At 34.1% G+C, this 22539-nt stretch overlaps 1 protein-coding gene and 1 pseudogene across 1 annotated transcript in view; one reads left to right on the top strand and one right to left on the bottom strand.

Moving 5' to 3' along the window:
- The window catches only part of LOC120148164 (transcription factor MYB59-like), a 30802-nt gene extending 14173 nt beyond the window's left edge, over positions 1-16629 (bottom strand). Inside the window, exons 1-3 of the mRNA XM_039161340.1 lie at positions 16596-16629; positions 5651-5803; positions 5409-5537 (exon numbers count right to left, since the gene is read on the bottom strand). Coding sequence (XP_039017271.1) covers positions 5409-5537; positions 5651-5744 — 223 coding nt within the window. The 5' untranslated portion in view covers positions 5745-5803; positions 16596-16629. The remainder of the gene's footprint in view (positions 1-5408; positions 5538-5650; positions 5804-16595) is intronic.
- LOC120148183 lies at positions 3543-4129 on the top strand (annotated as a pseudogene).
- Positions 16630-22539: the final 5910 nt, after the last annotated feature.

The following is a 22539-nucleotide window of genomic DNA, read 5'->3' on the forward strand; positions in this document are numbered from 1 at the left end:
TAATTTGTACATTATTTAAAATAACATATTAATTATATTATTTTTATGATCTTATTTTTAATAATAATTAGATGAAATATTAATTCCTAAATTTAAAAATATTAAATTCCTTTTTTCTTTGAAGTCGTCGCCATCGTCGATGTCACCATCGTCATCGTCATCGTCGTCTTCATTGTTGTTGTGTCACCGATGCTGCTAATATTGTTGTCGTCGCTACTATTACTATTGTCATTATCGTTGCTATCGACATTGTTGTTGTTATTGTTGACATTTTTCACTGTTGTCATCACTGTCATCGTCAATGTTATTGTCGTCATCGTTACTACCATCGTTGTTATTGTTGTCATCGTTGTCATCGTTGTCGTTGCTACCGCCGCGTCAAAGCAAGAAAAAATGATTTAGAGATTTTTAATTTATGGGTTAATATTTTATCTAATTATTATTTAAAATAAGATTATAAAAATAATGTAATTAATATTTTATTTTAAGTAATTTATGTTTAGATTTTTAACTAATTTATAATTACACGTTGAGTACTTTATAATTTTAAAGTTTTATAAATTAATGGTGCTCATCAATACTCGTCAAGCGTTATAGAAATTTCATATATATGTGTGCGCGTAGACTTTCCAAAAGAAAATTGTTGGAATTCTTGAATAAAATTGTGGGATGATTCTTCTACGCTCGACGAGCGGCGATGGGCACCACTAATGATGAACACTGATAAATTAATTTATAAAACGTTAAAATTCTGAAGGACTCAACATATAATTATAAATTAGTTTAAAATTCAAAGGTAAATTATTTAAAATAAAAAGGTAAACTATACTAGTGTCCACCTAACTATTGTCCCTTTTTATTTTGACCATCATTTTTGAAATTTTTTCAATCATGTCACTCAAGTACTATTTAAATGCATTCAATAAAACCACTTGCAGTTTATATTTAACGGTAAAGTTGATATAGTAGTTAAAACATTTGGGATAATTACACATGTAATCATTGTTACTTATATATTCTATCATTTTGGTCCTAATTTTAATAACTAAAATAAATTTAATCCTCAAATATACCAAAGTAGTTAATTAGAGAGGAATCAAATTTAATGCCAGCAAGCACAATTTTCTTTTCTCTCTATCGACTTTTATTATTTATAATAATAAAGTAAAATAAACATGACAATGTTTTGTGATGATATGTGCCAGCATTTCTCCATGTTCTTCGTTTTTTTAGCTTAAAATACTATATTTTACATTGATACACGCAAAACAATTAATGTGTTTAAGTTATATCTTTCAATAATTTTAGGAGTTTAAATTAGATTTTTTATTTTATTTTATAATTACTTTTAAACAGTTTGTTGAAAAATATTTATTTTTTATTACTCAGCAATCCTAGTATTACAACTTTACTTTTACCTAATTCATCACATTATATGTAAAATTTCATTATTTTTGATTAATTTTTAAGAGTTTAAATTTTTATTTTACTTAATATAGATATATTTTTGAAATCAAAGCGTTTCATATCTAATTTTTTTTAATTTCTCAAAAACAAAATCAAATTTTTTTAAGTTTTCTTTTCTTTTCTTTCTTGTTTGTTTTCCTAGAAATTGAAAGAATAAGATGAATACATACTACTTTGGCACCATTTGATTTGAGGGTTAAGTTTATTTTAATTTATTAAAATTAGGAACAAATTGATAGAATATATAAGTAACATAGACCAAATGTGTCATAATATCTAATATTTTAACTACCACATCAGCTTTTCCGTTAAACATTAACGATAAGCGGCTTAATTGAAAGGATTTAAATAGTTGAGTGACCTGATTGACAAAATTTCAAAAATAGTGGTCAAAATAAAAATGGGCAATAGTTAGGTGTCATTGGTATATTTTACCTTTTATTTTAAATAATTTACCTTTAAATTTGCAACTAGTTTATAATTATACGTTGAGCCCCTTAGAATTTTAAATTTTTATAAATTAAATTAGTGGCGCTCATCGTTAGTGGTGCTCATTGATACTCGTCAAGCAGAGAATTTTCCAAAATTGAGTGAGTGAGAAAATTGCAATTTTAAAAAATAAGGGTTAACTACATGGATGATCACTTATGTTTGTGTTTTGTTCACTGGTTTAAAAAAAGATATAGCCATTCTTGTTTTTATTTAATTAAGATATGGTCACTTTCGTTTTTATTTAATTAAGATGAGATCATCATGGGTTAATTGTTGTTAACAATTAATAGAATATGTGATGTGATAGTTGGTATAATCACACATTTGACCCTTCTTATTTACATATCCTCTTAATTTAGTCATACTTTTAAATAAATTTTAACATAAAATAAACATTTTTAAATGAAAATAAAAATAAAAATAAAATATTTTTAAATTAAGTAAATAATAAAATATATTTAATAAGTTAATATAAAAAATTAAGTTAATATATATAAAATATTTTGAATTTAAATATTTATACACTAAGATACAAAATATATACACCTCGTCTACTTTAGACCAAGTAATGGCCTGGGCTTAATGGTTGGATACATGTTTAGTTTCTTAAGTGACCAATGTTTGAATCTTTTTTGACTCATTTTGCTTTCCTTTGTTTTCTTTCAACCAGAGGGTGACACATGTCACTCTTTGATTGGTGGAAATAAATATATTAAATTAAAATAAAGTTAATCATTCAATCTAATGGTGACACGTGGAATCATTTGATTGGAGGATTAAATTTATTTTAATTTATTGAAAGTATGGCTAAATTGAGAGAATATGTAAATAACAGAGATCAAATGTGTGATTATATCAAACTATTTAATTGATGTTAACGACAATTAACTAAAGGTGATTACATCTTAATTAAATAAAAACAAGAGTGAACATATCTTATGTTTTTTGAAATTAGTGACCAAATGTAGACAGAACATAAACATAAGTGATATACGTGTAGTTAACCCAAAAATTAAAATTATTTTGGCGTCTTTGAAAAAACATTGCAAAAGATTGAAAATGTGAAAAAAATACGAGTTTAAGATAATAAAAATTGAGATATGAGAGAATAATAAAATAATCTAATCTAAAATTTAGAAGCATGGGACGTGACGCGCACGCCAAAAGTCAGGGTATGGGATGTAACACTCACAACACTTCCAAAAGTGTCTAGAACTCTAGGAAGATTCCTACCGAGTTGCCTCAAGCGACTCTTCCTTAACGTGATCAGCTACGCGGTGACGCAAGATGGGGGCTACAAATTTCCATTTCCACCCCTCAAACCCACAGATAACAACCCATCAATTTTTACTTTCTTAACCCTCAAACATCGGTCAAATCCGTCGTGTGGCATTCAATGTTCCCACGTAACACACACTCGCCAACTCCTATCCTATAAATACAAAACCCTAACTCATTCCTCTCCTCCAAGTTTCTTTCCGGATATCTACAGCTAAAATCTCAGCTACTTTCCTGGGTTTTCAACCTAAGCATTTTTCTTGTATTTCTTTTCATATCTTAAAGTAAGTCTCTCCGGATTTTTGTAAATTATATTAAAGATGAAGAGAACCAGAGAAGTTGGAGAAATGAATGCCATGGACATGGCAAATTGCTTGATGTTGTTATCAAACGTCGGCCAAACCGACGCGTCCAAGCATGATCATTACCAGGATGCGGGTCGTATTTGCATGCAAGACGTGTAACAAAAGGTTTTCATCTTTCCAAGCGCTCGGAGGTCACAGAGCAAGCCATAAGAAGCCGAGGCTAACGGGAGGTGATGCTCCGGAGATCCCGGTTTCACCTAAGAAGCCAAAGACCCACGAGTGTTCCATCTGCGGACTGGAATTCTCCATCGGCCAAGCTCTCGGCGGTCACATGAGGAGACATAGGGCTGCCTTAAACGGAGGGTCGTTGGTGACTCGGGATTTGTTGCTGGAGATGGATAAGTTGAGCGGAGATGAAAGTGATTTGGGTTCGGATCTGAGCCTGATGCCTTGGGGAACAGATTTGGAGCTGAAGCTGGGCAAGGTGGAGACGACTCCTGTTGTCCATTGCTTTATATAGGATCTTTTTGTAAAAAGAAATACAGTTCATATTAGTAAATAGGAAGATAGGATCTGATTTCTTGATTATTTACCATTTAAGGAGTATTCTTGTGTTTTTTAGACACTACTGTTTACTCCATTATTTCTATTGATATACACTAATTTTACTATCTTTATAATCTTTTTTATAATATTTGTGTTATTCAAGTATATAACCGGCATAAACCTAAGTAATTTGAAAATTTTATTTTGTTTTCATATCTTTACTAATTCAATGATTGATTTAGTTTATCTCACGAGTTAATCTGAAACAAATTCAATTGGATAAAACTTTATAAATCATAAATTTTATTATTAAATATTTGTCTCTCAATATTTATGTTTTTTAAATAAATATTTCAAATTAAATTTTTTTTAAAAAAATTAAAGCGGATGAATGCTTAATTTGAAAGGTAACTTAAAATTTTGGATCATGAGTTCGGTAGAGGGATTTTAACGGTTCGGATCAATTTTTTAACCTACTTAAATTTACCTAAAATTTGAAATTCTCCACCTACACTCGATCTAATTTGGGTTTAGCATCTTTAAAAGAATTGGGTTTAGTAGAACCTCATCCAATTCAAATTCCAACCGGATATTTTAAACTAAAACTCCACTTAACCCAACCCAACTCAACTACCTCTCTCTCTCTCTATAATTTGATTTTATTAGGTAAAATAAAGACTTAACTATTCGCGGAACGTTCGATTCGTTATATGCATAATCGAAGATATTCATGCTCTTAAGCACAAGAGAGTAGGGACTTCCAAAAACTTTGGAGTTTGACACCAAAGGCAAGAAAACTATTACTGAAGGAAAAACCCAACTCATAATCTCAAAAAACATCATGACCAAACACAAGTAAAATCCCCAATAAACAAAATTAGATTTGTACTCAATATAGGCTGAGGATAACTATCATGTCCTACATGAAGAGAAATAAAAAAATGAAAGTCTAGGAAATTTGTCTCAATAGAAGAAACCGAGCACTTTCCCTCCAACATTCTTTCTCCTTGCTTCTTCATGGTCCATGATGCCAGCTGATGCTGTGAGCACGATGTATCCAAACTGCAATAACAATGCACATAAATGGCATAACATCGAAATCTCATTTCAGTTTACTGAAAAACAAAACAAGATAATGATGCATAAATGGCACAATGTATCCGCATTATAGTGTATTTTGTTTGATTGTCTAATAAGAATTTCTAGATTTTAGCAAACCCTAGTTGTTCTTATGAAAATTTAAAAAGATGTAGAATAAACATTGGAAAGTTTCTAAGGTAACCTGTCTGGAAGGAAGTAGCCTGACAGTCCAACTCCAACCCTCGATCTCTTTGACTCCAATGTCAAAACGAGGACTAATCACACCACACTTGTTCAGCCTCCCGTTCAGTTCAACCACAATTTTGCCAGCTCTGTGATCATTGACATACTCAAACTCACCAATATAACCTGTAATGCCAAAATTAAAAAAAGAAAAAAGTATCAGGATTTTCAGCTTACTACTATAAATAACAAAAAAGGCATTTTTAACAAAAACAAGTGGGGATCATAGATCAACAGACCATGCTTCTGCATGACCAAAAGGAACTTAATGATCACTTTGGAGGAAGGCCTGATCATGACCTGTCGTTTGCCCCTCTTCTCGGCATCGTACATGCTCTATAGTGCATCGTTCAAAACGCTGACTCTTACCATCCTCTCGAGTCCAAGCTACTGTAGATTTTCTACTGAATAACAATTAAACATTGATAGCTCAGAAAAGGAACCCATCAGTTCAAATACCATTACAACCAAAATTCAACATTCTTCAATGATATTAAATAATTCTAAGCTATTTTATGCTAATATATAGAAAAACAAAGACAAATGTGGTGTTGGTTTTTTGGCAAATTTTGAATCCCACATTGGTTTTGTATAAGGAGGAGGAGAAATTCTTTTGTTATAAATAGAGTCCTCCTCCTCCTTAGTTTTAAGCATCCCACAAATATAAGTATTCTTCTATATTAAAGGCTATTTGTACTCTTTCTCTCTCTTTGTAATATTTCTCTATTAGTGAAATATTATTTTAGTAGTGTTCGAGGACGTAGGCATAATTTTGGCCTAACCTCATTAAATTTTGGTGTTCTCTTTTATATCTATTTAATCTCTATTGTCGGGTATATTTGTTGTTCATTATTGTTCTATTAAAATTACTTGTCTTGGTAGTTTTGTCTAAGGAGAGTGGGTTTTAAGAGGGACCATTTAGACCCCTCCACTCTTTCCTGGGAATCTACCTTGGGGTGATTTTTAGTACAATCGTTTTCACACTAGTCAACTAGATAATAGTTTTCAAGGTGAATTTGTTATTATTGGTGGAAATTAACCCGAATTCCACAACAATTGGTACCAGAGCTCTTGGTTTATTTTAGTATGCTTTGTTGCGTCTTAGGCTGATCTTCCACATGAGAAAAAAATTTCCTTAGGCTAATTGACATTCCGCATTGACAACTATTAAATAAAATTTGTAGCAGAAATGACAGATGACACAAAAACAACCACATCATCGTCAACAGCTTCTTCATCTTCAATTTTGGCAAGAAATGTTGTGACAAATGTTAGATTTACAGTGGAGATTTTTTATGGCGTTTTTCATTTTGGCATGTGGCAAAGTGAGGTTCTAGATGCCCTATTTCAGTAGGGTCTAGACATTGCTATTGAAGGAGAGAAACCAGATGATGTTGAGGAGAAAGAGTGGAAGATGGTCAATAGATTGGCATGTGGTATTATTCTATCGTGTCTTTCTAGAGAGCAGAAGTATGCATTTTCTAAGAAAACTTCTGCAAGTAAATTGTGGAAGGCACTGGAGGAGAAATTTTTGAAGAAAAGCGGACAGAACAAGCTCTACATAAAAAAGAGATTGTTCCGCTTCAACTTATGTACCAGGTACCACTATGAATGATCACATTACTAGCTTTAATCAGCTGGTGACTGATCTGATGAATATGGACGTGACTTTTGAAGACGAAGATCTGGCTCTGATGTTGATGAGATCATTTCCTGATGAGTTTGAGTATCTTGAAACTACTCTACTTCATGGGAAGGTTGATGTGTCTCTTAGTGAAGTAAATGTTGCCTTGTATAGTTATGAATTGAGAAAGAAATACAAACAAGAAAATACAAGTGTTGAAGCAGAAGCTCTTATTGTTAGAGGCCGTTCGAAGAGTCAGAATAAAGGAATGAGAGGGAGATCGAAGTCAAAGTTCAGATTGAGCAAAGATGAATGTGCCTTTTGTCGAGAAAAAAGGGCACTGGAAGAAATAATGTCCCAGGCTAAAGAATAAAGGTAAACCTGAAAGAGGAAAGGTTGTCTTAGATTTAAATGTGGTCGAGTATGATGATGCAGATTCAGATTTTGCATTCGCTGTTACGCCATCAACCAGTTGTTCCAGTTCATGGCTGTTAGATTCAGCTTGTAGCCACCATATGACCCCAATAGAGAATGGTTCTTTGATTTTAAAGAACTAAAATGTGAAATTTTCTATACAGCAAATAATTCCCCTCTTGACAGACTTGGGATTGGTTCAATTCGCTTGAGGAATCAGGATGGATCAATCATAACCTTAACAGGTGTCCATTATGTACCAGATTTAATGAGAAATCTCATCTCTGTGGGAACCTTAGAGTCAAAAGGTTTAGAAATGAGGGAAAAAGATGGGATTATGAGGATTATCTCTGGTGCACTAGTGATAATGAAGGGAATCTGGAAAAGAAACAATGTGTATTACTTTCTGGGTAGTACAATTGTTAGGAAAACAACAATGACAGCTTCTATTGATGAACAGGAATCAGAAGCAACCAGGTTATGACATATACGCTTGGGATATGTTGGTGAAAAATCCTTGAAATTACTGATAGATCAAGGATTAATGAAGGGTGCTCGGGATTGCAAATTAGCTTTTTGTGAGAATTGCATAAAAGGGAATAAGATAAGGGTGAAATTTGGAACAATAATCCATGATACTAAAGGTATTTTGGATTATGTTCATTCAGATGTATGAGGGACTTTCAAGACAACTTCATTGGGAGCAACACACTATTATTTCACCTTTGTTGATGATTTTTCCCGGAGAGTTTGGGTGTATACAATGAAGACAAAGGATGAGGTGCTAGGATTTTTCCTTAAATGGAAAAAGATAGTGGAGACTCAAACAGGCAGAAAAATCAAACGTCTCCGTATAGACAATAATGAACAGTACAAAAATGATTCATTTCTGAAAGTCTGTGAAGAAGAAGGTATTGTCAGACACTTCATTGTCATATATACACTATAATAGAATGGGGAGGCAGAGCTTATGGACCAGACATTAGTGGAGAAGGTTCGGTGTATGTTGTCTAATGCTGGGTTAGACAAAGAATTTTGGGCTGAGGCTTTGGTCTATGCTTGTCACCTTATCAAGCGCTTACCATCGACTGCTATTGTTGGTAAAACACCATTACATAAATGGTTTGGAGAACCTGCTACAGATTATGATTCCTTACATGTGTTTGGTTCCACTACATACTACCATGTTAAGGAGTCAAAGTTGGATCCAAGAGCAAAGAAGGCGATCTTTATGGGGATCACCTCTGGTGTGAAAGGCTATCATCTTTGGTGTCCAGAAACAAAGAAAATAATCTTCAGCAGGGATGTTACCTTTGATGAATTTACCATGTTAAGAAAAATGACTTCAGAAAAATTGGAACAGACAGATGAAACTCCCAAACAGGTGGAGTTTAAAGGAAGCAGAATTGTCCCAGCCAGTAAAGAAACTGATGTTGACTCTCCTATGGTAGAAGAAGAGTCAGATGAAGAAGGGGTTCAGACCCAAGAACCTTTACAGCAACATAAATCAATTGCACTCAGAAAGGGAAAGAGGACCATTAGACAACTTGTTCGTTATGCTGATATGGTATCTTTTGCATCACCAATTACAATTGATGACATTCCTGCCACTTTTAATGAAGCAGTCCAAAGTTCAAAACATAAAAAGTGAAGGATCACCATGAATGAAGAAATACAATCCCTTCAAAAGAATCAGACGTGGAAACTAACTAGTCTTCCGAAAGGAAAAAAGGCAATTGGGTGCAAGTGGGTATATGCAAAGAAAGATGGATTTCCTGACAAGAATAGCATCCGCTACAAAGCAAGATTGGTGGCTAAAGGCTACGCTCAAACGGAGGGAGTTGATTATAATGAAGTATTTTCTTCAGTTGTAAAGCATTCCTTCATCATAATTTTGTTGGCTTTGGTAGCGTAGTTGGATTTGGAACTAGTTCAGATGGATGTAAAAAATGCATTTTTACATGAAGACTTAGATGAGGAAATCTACATGACTCAGCCAGATGGATTCAAATTTGCTCAAAAAGAAGATATGGTGTGCAAATTAGAAAAATCAATGTACGGATTGAAGCAATCTCCAAGGCAATGGTACAAGTGATTTGACAGTTTATGTTAGGGCAGAAGTACACAAGAAGCAAATATGATCATTGTGTGTATTTATGCAAGCTACCAGATGGATCATATATATATCTTCTTCTTTATGTTGATGATATGCTGATAGCTTCTAGGAGTTAGACAGAAATTATGAAACTAAAGACTCAATTGAACAAGGAGTTTGAGATGAAAGATCTTGGTGAAGCGAAGAAGATTCTAGGCATGGAGATATCAAGGGATAATAAATTGGGGAGGCTTTATTTGTCTTAGAAAGAATATCCGAGGAATGTACTAAAACGTTTTGGCATGAATAAGAAGTCAAAACCATTTAGTACACCTCTTGCTCCTCATTTCAAGCTCGGTGCATCCATGTCACCTAAGGATGATGCAGAACGGGAATACATGTCAAAGGTTCCGTATGCAAGTGTTGTTGGTAGCTTTATGTATACAATGGTGTGTACAAGACCCGATATTTCACAAACAGTTGGAGTTATGAGCAGGTATATGTATGATCCTGGAAAGGAGCATTGGCAAGCTGTGAAATGGATTTTGCAGTATATTCTGAACACTGTAGATGTTGGTTTGGTCTTTCAGCAGGACAAACAAGATGGTCAGTGTGTAGTTGGATATTGTGATTCAGATTATGTAGGTGATTTGGACAAGCGTCGATCAATTACTGGTTATGTGTTTACATTTGCAAAAACACCAGTCAGTTGGAAGTCTACCTTACAGTCAACAATGTCTTTGTCTACTACAAAGGCAGAGTATATGGCAGTTACAGAGGCTGTGAAGGAGGAAATTTAGCTTCAAGGGTTGCTTGGTAAATTGGGAATGTAACAAAAGCACATCAAAGTGCACTGTGACAGTCAAAGTGCTATTCATTTAGCAAAGAACCAGGTTTACCATGCAAGGACGAAACACATTGATGTTCGATATCACTTTGTACGAGAGATTCTAAAAGAATGTGAAGTCATAATCCAGAAGATTCGGACCACTGAGAATCCTGCTGATATGTTGACAAAAGTGGTAATTGCAGTCAAGTTTAAACATTGTTTAGACTTGGTCAATATTGTTACAAATTGAAAGATGAATTTACAGACACTACTGAAGATTGGATTTTTGAAAGATGTGTGTGGAATTTGCCAATGTGGAGATTTGTTGGTATTTTGGCAAATTTTGAATCCCACATTGGTTTTGTATAAGGAAGAGGGGAATTTCTTTTGTTATAAATAGAGTCATCATCCTCCTTAGTTTAACATCCCACAAATATAAGCCTTCTTATATATTAAAGACTATTTGTACTCTTTCTCTCTCTTTATAATATTTCCTCTATTAGTGAAATATTATTTTAGTAGTATTCGAGGATGTAGGCATAATTTTGGCCTAACCTCGTTAAATTTTGGTGTTCTCTTTTATATCTATTTAATATCTATTATCGGGTATAGTTGTTGTTAATTATTGTCTTATTAAAATTACTTGTCTTGGTAATTCTGTCTAAGAAGAGTGGGTTTTAAGAGGGACCATTGTGACCCCTCCACTCTTTCCTGGGAATCTACCATGGGGTGATTTTTAGTATAATCGTTTTCACACTAGTCACCTAGATAATAGTTTTCAATGTGAATTTGTCATTATTGGTGGAAATTAACCTGAATTCCACAACATGTGGGGGGCACACCAAGCCTTTTGCAGAACATAGAGGCTAATTATCCTAAACTTGGTTTGAAGCCGAAGAAACTTGACTCAGAGTGTAACACCCATAACCCGTATAATTATACCTATACAGATTATAGATGTCACCCAAATTTCTGTCCTCGTTTCAAGAGGTAGTGAATCGTGCAAAAGCTCTTGAAAGAGCTCAGAATGAACGTTATGGGGATCAAAGAGTTTAATCTTTTAAAAGAACGGGGCCTTCATCGAGTTTAGTATCACCCAAAAGAAGTAGAGATTCTGGTTTTCGATCTCAAGCACGGTCAGAGTCGATGACATCCTCCGCTAGAGGATCAAGTCAGATGAGAGATAAACAGACTCAATTTGTAGAGCCTGGTGATGGAAGAGCACAATTGAGACATTGTCAGAATTGTGGAAGATATCATGGTGGGATGTGTAGAATTAAATCTGGAGCTTGTTTCCGATGTGGGGAAATAGGACATTTCATGAGAGATTGTCCATTGAAGGACAGAGAGCTTGCACAATCAGAACGATCTGTTTTGATGTCTCAAAGAGGTAGAGGTAGAGGTAGAGAAAGAAATCAAACAGAATCTTCTACTCAACAGGAGATGTGCTCCACTGCTAGAATATATAATCTTAATACTAATGAAGATTGTGAGGACCCAGAATTATTAGCAGGTATCTTTCGGTTGTATAGTAAATGCGTTATGATATTGGTTGATTTAGGCTAGCATAATTACATTTGAACAATAAATTGATGAGAGAAGTACTAATTTTAGTTATAAGTTAATTGTAGTAGTTTTATTGATATAAACCCATTAAGGTATAGTGTTCAGGTAAATAAGATTTGTGGTTACTTGAGTGGATTAAATAGCGTATGAGAACATGAGAAAATATATGGTTTAGTTATGCTATAAGGAAATCTTGATAATGAGGAATAAATAGAGAAAGAAATGAGAATGATAGAGTTTAAAGAATCAAGTAAGATAAGTGTTATAATTTGTGTTAGATTGTTTATAGCATGAGTGAAAGAGATATGTATTGAGTAATAAAAGAGGACTGTATATAAGGATTGCTTCATATTGTTATAAAGTGAAAATTCGAGGACGAATTTTCTTAAGGAGGGGAGAATTGTAACATCCCAAACTAGGGGTTAGTGACTAAATTGTAAAGTTTAAGAATTTGATGAATTAAGTAGAAGAATGGAATAATTCAATGATTTATTTGGAAATAATTCCTAAAAGTTGTTAGTAATTATTAAAGTAGATGAAGGGAAAAATGGTCATTGAACAAAGATAATATTAAATATTAATAAATGGGTATTATAATACATGAGATGTAAGATTGAAGAGATAAGTTTTAGACTTATCTTCTTCATCTTCATCTTCTCTCAAACGTGAAGAGCCAAGCTTGCAAAGGTGAGTTTCTTTGTTAGTTGGTTATTTGCTAAATTTATGGTTGGGTTTTGATCATTAGATAATAACTAAGCTTAAGGAAAGCTTAAGTTATCTTAAGATTGAAAGATAAAGAAGTTATGAAAGATTAAAGAAAATGAGTTTTTAAAGGAAATTCTGGAAAAGAGTTAATAAGAGATTTTTAAGATGGAATTTGACTTGTCATCAATAAGAATAAGAGATTTATGAAGTTAGAAAAGATTTATAACAAATTTGAAAGTTTAGTAAGATTCTTAATTTTAAGAATCTTGATGAAATATGGAAGATAAATATGATTTATATGGACATAAGTTGGTTTCAATAATGATAGTTGAGTTTAAAGACATGATAGGGGATTAAAATAGAAGAATTGAATGAAGAATTGATGAATTTCGGGCTTGAAATACAATTTCTGGACAAGGTGCATCGATGCACATTCATAAGTGCATCGATGCATTCCTTTAAAAGAAGAACATCGAATGCCTTTGATGCATCGATGCATAGCTAATGCATCGATGCATCCTTTTAAAATAATAACATCGAATGCATTTTATGCACCGATGCACAAGTAGTGCATCGATGCATACCTTCATTGAAAGAGGAAATTGGCTTTTCTCTTAGCCTAAGAAGTGACAGTTTAGAATATATCAATTGGAATATTGATATGAATCTGTGTATTGTTATGTAGAGATAGAACGTGATCCGTTTCAGGACAATTGAGGAATTAGAATCGAATCAAAGCAAAGCTAAGGTGAGTGCAATTTATTTTGTACTTATTTTATTGAATTAACATTGGCTTGCGATGAGCCAATGATGGAGTTACTATGGTAAGAAGTAACTTCTAAATTGTTATGTGATTACCATGTATGCATTAATACATAGAAATAGATGGATGCTATGTTATATGATTTATATGCTTAAGTGAAAATGCAACATATGATATATGTTATTTGATATGACATGCATGGTTATATGAAAGAAAGCTATGTGACTACATGTATATGTGAAAGAAGCTATAAGCTTATATGCACATGTGATATATGTGATATGAATTACATGAAATGATTTACGTGAATACATGTATATATAATACATGTGATATGATATGAGATATATGGTTACACATACATGTGGTATGTGACAGAAGAGAAAGAACAAGTGATACGAAATGTATAAATAAATGCCCATAGTATATGATACGAGAGCTATAGGTATAGTTGGTATACCAAGAGTCGAGGGTTTACCTATGTTGAAAGGAACATATGGATAGTTGCCGAGGATCTTTATGACCTCTGGATAGTTACCGGGGTTCTTTGTAACCTCTGGACAGGTCCTTCGGGACGAATACTGAACGAATGTTCGGTGCCCCATGAGGGAATTTATACGAGCTGTGGTGACAGCATTAGTGCACAACCTCAATGTACTCACATACCTCTATTCTCAATAATATACATGGGCAATGAAATTGAAAGACAAATGAAAGTGAAAGTGATACAAGAAGGTAAGTTGCATGTGTGCATGACCTGATTGTATATTGTTATCATACAATAGATTCATGCATATTGATATGTCATGATTCAATGATATGAATGCACATACATGAATTATATGATGTTATGTGTGTTTCTGGGTATAGTGATATATGTGTTATATGATGAGTATATGGTAAGTGGAAAGGATATTGATAGTGTTTGCATATGTATGTCTTTTATTTATATGAAATGATATATGGTTATATTATATGTTTTATATGCCTCACTAAGTCTATGACTTAGCGTGTAAGTGATTTACACGTAGGTACCAAGAAACGAGAAGTGAAAGAATAGAAGTGGCAAAGACAGTATCACTACTAAAAGATCAGATCAGAAGTATTTGACAAAGTATGTATTTGGTTATGTATAAAGTGTTGGCATGTAATAAGTCATTAAGTACGAGCACTCTGATAAAGTCTGTATTTTGTTTTAAATAAAGTTTTAAATTTCCCGGGATTTTTTCTTAAGAGTCAAGGTTTGAAAAGTCAATGTGACACGTCGGACTTGTATCCGGGTCGGGTACGGGTTGGGGTGTTACAGATATAAACAATGTCAACTTATTGCAAGTCTTCATGATGATGTATAAAACATCTATGTATAATTTCATGCATGTATTGCATTCACCTTGACACTTTATAAAATCCACAATATGTGCCTCACTATGTTCCACAATAAACCCTTTTTATACTAGACTTGCTTCAATCACAAATCAATCATGATCTGTATGTAAATCACAAATTCACAATGATACATATGTTAGTATTATACTAACATAAACATATCCCATAACAACTCCATTCTACCAAATATTAAACACTTAATAACTCCTTTTAACATTAGAACAAACTTTTACAATTTACACAAAATGGTCCTTCACCATTTTATCACTTAGATTCTTAATACCAAAATTCCAGTATTGAAATTACTATCATTCAAATGCTTTTACAAAAGCATAATTACATTTAAGTACCCCAACTATGAAATTGTTGTACTTAAATCACTAATCTTTTCAAACTTCTAAAATAGTCATATTTCACATTCTAACACTGATTTTAATTCCCAAACAACAATTTCCAGCATAGTACATCAATTATATATCACTTACACAACAACCCATCAATTTTCCAGAATTTACAAATTGATCTCCAACTTTTCAAAACTTACGAAATTATCCCCAAGTTTTCTAAGGCTTGTAGAATATTTCCTTAATTATTTCCAACCTATATATAATTTTTCCATAATTATTCTTACTCAAACAATCCATGGCCAAAACTTAAAGAACAAGTTTTAGAAAGATTAAACATGTTCTAATCATCATACATACTTGAATATGAATCTACAACATGTAAATCATCAAAATTTATCATCAATTTCATGAATCCCATCATGAACATAAACCCTTAAATTTGGGATCTTTGAAATCCAACAAGATTAGAAAGTAATATTAGTACCAAATGATAGCGTTTTTCGCTTAGATCACTTTCCTATCTCACGCCATAACTCTAATTCCAAAGGAATTAGCTCAAATATTGAAAATAAAATATTTTCTTACCTTCAAGCTTTCTCACGTGAAGATGCTGGAGAAGATGAACACTTTGGCATGATATGTTTGATTGATATCATGCTTATATCCTTTAATTAATCATTTAATGAATATTAAATTCATTAAATTGGTTAAATACAAATTTAACCTTAATGAAACTTTATAATTACCAAAGAACCTAGATACTTATTCTTATCTCCATCCAAATCAGAGAAATATCAGCCTTATCATCTTATAATAGTCAAAGATGAACAAATTAGTCTTCCACTTTACCGTTTTGCCCTTGCAATTTCCAAAAATTGCAATTCAGTCACTTTAATCAAACAATTCAAGTTAAACATGGAATTAAACCATTAAATATTATTTTCCAACATTTCAAAAATGTGAAAATAATATTTTTATTTACTTATTTTCGTGACCCATATGTAACTTTTTAAAATTATATTTTAGTCCATAAACTTTTCAAAGTTTATACTTTGCTCACCAAACTTTACCAAATTTATAATTTGGTCATTAAATAAATCCATTTATGGAATAACATTATTTTTGGTAAAATCACCACTTACTTCCCTAAACTTTTTCCCAATTTTCTACTTTGACCATCAAACTTTCCAAATTTTCATTTTGGTCATTTTCTAAATTTTTGGGGTATTACACGGAGAATGTCAATCACATAAAAAATAAAAAGAGTATACAATTTAAAAATGAAACTATGATAATTCAGATATGTCAAAAGAAAAAGGAGCTAAAATTAGCAAATAAAAGTTTCTATAAGATTTCATTGGAAGAACTGAACAAATAAAGTGAACAAAATTTATAACAACATATTAAGTTGGAGGAGCTAATTCAATTTGAAATTTGGGATAAACGAGAGTTTACCTGAAAGCAAAAAGGGCTGCTGCTTCTGGGTTTTCTGAGGAGGAAGAGGAGGAGAAGAAGAAGCAGAAGTAGGGATGGGCACCGGGAGGGGCGGGTCGGGCCACCCGACCCTGACATAAAATATATATGTAAAGCTCGACCCTGCCCTGTCCCGAGGACTTTTATGCTTTTTTTGCCTCCAAACTTGTCCCGATTTTTAGACAAAAAACCCGACCCGATTCGAATATATTAATATTTTAAAATAATAAAATATTATATTTATAGTAATATATGATAATTATTTATTATATTTAAATGATTAAATTAATATTTTATTATATTTTTATATTTTTAATAATTAAATAATATATTTTAACAATATAAAAATAAAAATTCTTAAAATATTAATTATAATATATATATATATATATATATAATAACCAGATCGGGTCGGGTTGGTGATTTTTCACCTTAAATCCGGTCCCGTCCCACCCTAAGCCTCAAAATTAAAAAAAGCAGTTCCAATAGGATTGGGTTGGGTCGAATCTTGCCATGTTCGGATATTTTCACCATCCCTAATCACAAGCAAAACTAGGGTTTTCTAAAAGGCTATGCTTTTATATAGAGAAAATCGCCTCAGTGACCAAAAAAAAGTTATAATATACGATTTTAACCAACTTTTTTTGGATTTGCCAAAATGACCAACAAAATCGCAACGCGAAATAAAAATCGCAACGCGATCCCCAGAATCGCAAATCAGTTTCCAAAATCGCAACGCGATTCTTGAAAATCGCGATGCGATAGTACAAATTCGCATTGCGATTTTCAATAATCGCAACGCGAATATGAAAATCGCAACGCGAACACATAAATCGCAACGCGTATCCGTAAATCGCAACGTGTATCCGTAAATCGCAACGCGTATGGGTAAATCGCAATGCGTATCCGTATATCGCAACGCGTATCCGTAAATCGCAACGATAATACATAAAATCGCAACGCGTATCCGTAAATCGCAACGTGTATCCGTAAATCGCAACGCGTATCCGTAAATCGCAATGCGTATCCGTAAATCGCAACGCGTATCCGTAAATCGCAACGATAATCCGTAAATCGCAACGCGTATCCGTAAATCGCAACGATAATCCGTAAATCGCAACGAGAATCTGTAAATCGCAACGATAATCCGTAAATCGCAACGAGAATCTGTAAATCACAACACTGAAATTTTGGGTATATAACACTGAAATCATAAACTAAATCCCTAAATCGCAACTCATTCCATCTCCATCTATCACTCTCTCCGGCGACATCCGTTCCTATATCCAACGACATCCTTCCCAATCCGGCAACAGGTTTTAGTTTCGCAGCTCGTCTGTTTAGTAAATTAATTTACAACCATGAAATCATCTGATCATGTTTGGATAGATTTGTGTTTTGGAGGGTCATGGGATAATGTTCATGGGATAATGAACATGTTGAACATCCATTCTGTAATTCATATAATCCTGAAGAAGAAAAAGAAGAAGAAAAAGTCCCCGAAGAAAAGAAAATGCCACGGGAGTATAACTGGAATATGCCAGAATTACTTCAGTTACCGGAAGAAGAGTTGGCAAAGAAAGCAGTTGATTGTTACACAAAAGTTATTCGTGTCAAGAAAGATGATTGTTTTGATACAAAGGAAGACTTGAAGATAGCTTTGTATACAAATGTGTGGAAGATGGCTATCAACTAAAAGTTAACAAATCAAGCAAGATCGTTTCGAAACAAGGTGTATGATTGACAAAACTGTACGTGGCGTATGATTGCAAAGAGAATAAAAGATTGCAAAATGTTTCAAGTTAGGACTTTTATTGATAAACATACATGTTCAAGAACCCTCGTTTTTCCTCACCATAGACAGGCAAACAAAAAGGTGTTGGGTGGTTTTCTGGCTGAGTTAATGTTTTTGAATGGCAGGGTATATCGGGGACATGAAATTATGACTGACATGAATGCTCGGTTCAAGATTAGTATATCATATTCTCAAGCTTGGAGAGCCAAATGTTATGCCTTGGAATTGTTGAGGGGTCGCCAGAAGCATCGTTTGCCCAACTGCCGGCTTATTGTCACAATTTAAAGCTGAAAAATCCTGGGTCGGTAACTCATATCAAAACAGATAGAGATGGACGCTTTGAGTTGCTGTTTATCGCCATTGGTGCTACGGTTAGTAAATCAATATAATTTTGTTGACTCATTTTTGTTAGTTACATGCATTTCACATTTAAATGATTATATTTCTTGTGTATATTATTTTGTAGATTCGTTCGTTATTACTTGCATGCGCCCAGTTATTATAGTTGACGGAGCACATTTGAAAGGTCGATACCTTGGAGTAAACTTATTAGCAGTAGCCATGGATGCTAACAATGGGATATTGCCAATAGCTTACGGGGTTGGCAAATCTGAAACCTCTGATTCATGGACATGGTTTATGGGGCATCTTAGGGATTGCATAGGTCCTATTAGCAATCTGACAATCATATCCGATAGGGCAAACTCAATTGACAACGCTGTTAGAAGGTGTTTCCCAGATGCTTTTCATGGACTTTGTGGTGTTCATTTGTATAGAAATCTAAAATCAAGGTCTGCTGGTATAAAAAAGCACAAATGGACATACTGGAAGGCTGTAAAAGCTTATCGGGAAGTGGATTTCAATAAGCATATAAATTGTTTAAGACGTGTTTTGCCTCAGTGTGCTCAAACACTAGAAGATGTCGGGTTTGAAAGATGGTCAAGAGTACATCAACTTGGAGCAAGATATGGTTTCATGACGTCTAATAGTGCAGAATCAATCAACGCTCTAAGTCGTCATTCCCGGAAATTACCCATTACTATGTTAATGGAGTTTTTTCGAGCCTCTATTCAACAGTGGTACTACAAGAAAAGAAACCATGCAGGTATTATTTCTTTGAATTCGTAACTTATCATATTTATATATTTTACTAAGTATTGTTTATTTAAATTTACAGGAACATTGGAACATCGTGTTACACCATGGACTGAAAAAAAGATAACGAAACGTGTTGTGAAGTCAACGTCATGGAGAGTTGAACCATGTTCAACACTTTGTTTCAAGTACTGGATAATAACTTAAATGGGCTAGTCGATCTAAATGCAAAGACGTGTAGTTGTATGAAATGGCAAACATCTGGTTATCCGTGTGGCCATGTTATAAAGTTGCTCTTCATTTAAACCAAGATGATTCAAGCGCATACGCTATGGATTGCTACACTACAGAAGTTATCGACAGACTTATGCCGAGATTGTCTACCCTATTCCACATCCTTCTGAGTGGGACATACCAGATGACTTACAAACAGTTTTGCCACCAGCCATGGACAGAAGGCTACCTGGCCGACCAAAAAGTCACGATCGTATACCGTCTAAGGGTGAAGAGAAGAAGAGATCGACATGTAGTCGGTGCAAGGAAAGTGGTCATACAAGGTTGACATGTGGATCACCAGTGCCATCAAAATCATCTTTTCCTCTACCAAAATATGGATCCTCATCAAATCCAAAGCTCATATGGTGTCAAGCAAAGGCAATCATCTTTAAAATCCCAATCACGATTGGCTTCACCTTTTGAGACTGTTAACTTAGGTGATTTTTAAATGCAAACGTTGTATTATGTGGATTTTATGTGTGAACTTTTAACATTTTCAGTTGAATTAATGACTCAGGCCAACCATTTTGACTTAACCAACTCTTGTTATTCAGTTGTTATCACTATTAGGCATGCATTTGACTATCGCAACACGGAAAATACAATCGCAACGCGAAATGAAAATCCCAACATGAAAATCGCAATGCGGAAATGAAAATCGCAACGAGAGAATCGCAATGCGAAATGAAAATCGCAATGCGAAATGAAAATCGCAACGAGAGAATCGTAATGCGAAATGAAAATCGCAATGCGAAATGAAAATCGCAATGCGAAATGGAAATCGCAATGCGAAATGAAAATCGCAATGCGAAATGAAAATCGCAACGAAAGAATCGCAATGCGAAATGAAAATCGCAATGCGAAATGAAAATCGCAACGAGATAATCGCAATGCGAAATTATAAACGCATTGCGATTTCATTTCCGCATTGCGATTTTCATTTCGCATTGCGATTCTCTCGTTGCGATTTTCATTTCGCATTGCGATAGTCATTTTGCCTTCAACATAATGCAGATTGAAATCAACAAAATCAACCATTACATTTCAATCAATTAAACAAGCACAAATAAGAATTATGTTCGCATCAATTACACAAATCACTTTTACAAATCATCTTTTACAAATCAATTAAACAATCAAAATAAGCAATAATTCTTATTTCCGATCATCTACTATTGAATCAACTTTTACAAATCAATTAAACAATAAAAAACAATCAATTAAACTATTGAATCAACTTTTGCAGCTCGACATCATTTTCACGCAGTTCACTTCTGAGATTAACCTGCAGAAACCAAACATTTGTTCAGACAACACTTTCTACAAATTATTGAATTCTAGTTACTTAACCAAACATTTTCAAACCAAAAGTATATAAACTTACCAATTGTTTATGGACATTTTTATAACGCGGATGCAGGTAGGCAGCGTCTCGTATATATCGATTTAGCCATATAATGCCGAAACCACAAGCCTGCTGCAGCTTTATCTCTATCGGTGGAGGTAGATACTTGATGCTTCCCGTCGTCAAACGCTCCAACGCCAAGCATACGAGAGGACCACAATCTCCTCTGGCTCCGCTCGTTTGTTGTGGCGCGGTCTCGTCTCTAATAACTGTAATATTGAGCTTCTTTGGCTTCTTGTTTCCAGAACGAGTCCAATAATTGATCGCATCCAAGAATTTAGCCAAATGAGAGCTCCATCCCTTAATAACATCTCTTAAATCAGCCAATGATATGTAATTTATCATGCTGTCATACACTATTGTCTTAAGGGATGGGAGCTGAAGCTCGACGAGAATCCAATGTTTACGTTCCAAAACAGGGATAACACCTGCAATCATAAGTAATAATTCATTCATTTGCGCACTTATTTCATAAAACCTTTAAACTCAATCTAAAATAAATACTAACCTTATCGACCTCCCACCATGCAGGATAAAGTTTAGCTTGTCCATTGCCCAAATCAAATGATTCATCTCGTGCATTCTTCAAGTGAACGGCGTGAAAAGACGTCGGCATTATTGTATATCGTATATTTTTATTTTTCTTAAGTTTTCTTATTATTAGAAGACGTGTCACCCACGCATCGATATGCTGTTTTACAAAAAAAGACATATATTAGTGACTTACATAAATTTAAAAAAAATTAATCAAATTGAAATATAAGAAAAATATAAGACTTACCCCCCATCGAAATAGCCATTGTCTTCGACCCCTAATAATACGCCCACCAAGGCCGTTCAAGCAACAAAAAGATATCATCGGTGAGCTTGCATATGTCAGTGAAACACCCCTTGCTCCGCTCATGTAGATAAAAATCAACTGCGGTCTTAGCCCAAAGGGTGTTATCCAAAATTGTGTCCGGTAGTTGTTCCCTCTCCTCTTCAGATACCGGTATGGTACTGGCCGGTAACTCATACGAGAGCCAACTTGAATCCATCATGTCCGGCACGACAGAGGGTTTCTCAAGAAGCCTACATATGACGCCATGTGAATCGGGCTCTTGAATGGTGGGAGGGACCTCTTCAATGATGACAGTGGCCTCTTGAACGGTGGGAGGGGACTCTCGAGGAATGATATGGGGGGCCTCTTCAACGATAGGAGTGGACTCTTGAGGGATGACAGGCGAGTCGGGCTTCTTCTTGCGGTGTCTTCGCACTATTGGGGTGTACGGAGACTTAATAGCACGTGCACGCTGTCTGATGCGTGAACTCCGTCGTGCAAGCATAACCCGACGTAAAGCATCCACTCTATCGGG

Source organism: Hibiscus syriacus, unplaced genomic scaffold, assembly GCF_006381635.1.
Source record: "Hibiscus syriacus cultivar Baekdansim isolate YM2019G1 unplaced genomic scaffold, ASM638163v2 tig00110954_pilon, whole genome shotgun sequence".
Lineage (NCBI taxonomy): Eukaryota > Viridiplantae > Streptophyta > Magnoliopsida > Malvales > Malvaceae > Hibiscus > Hibiscus syriacus.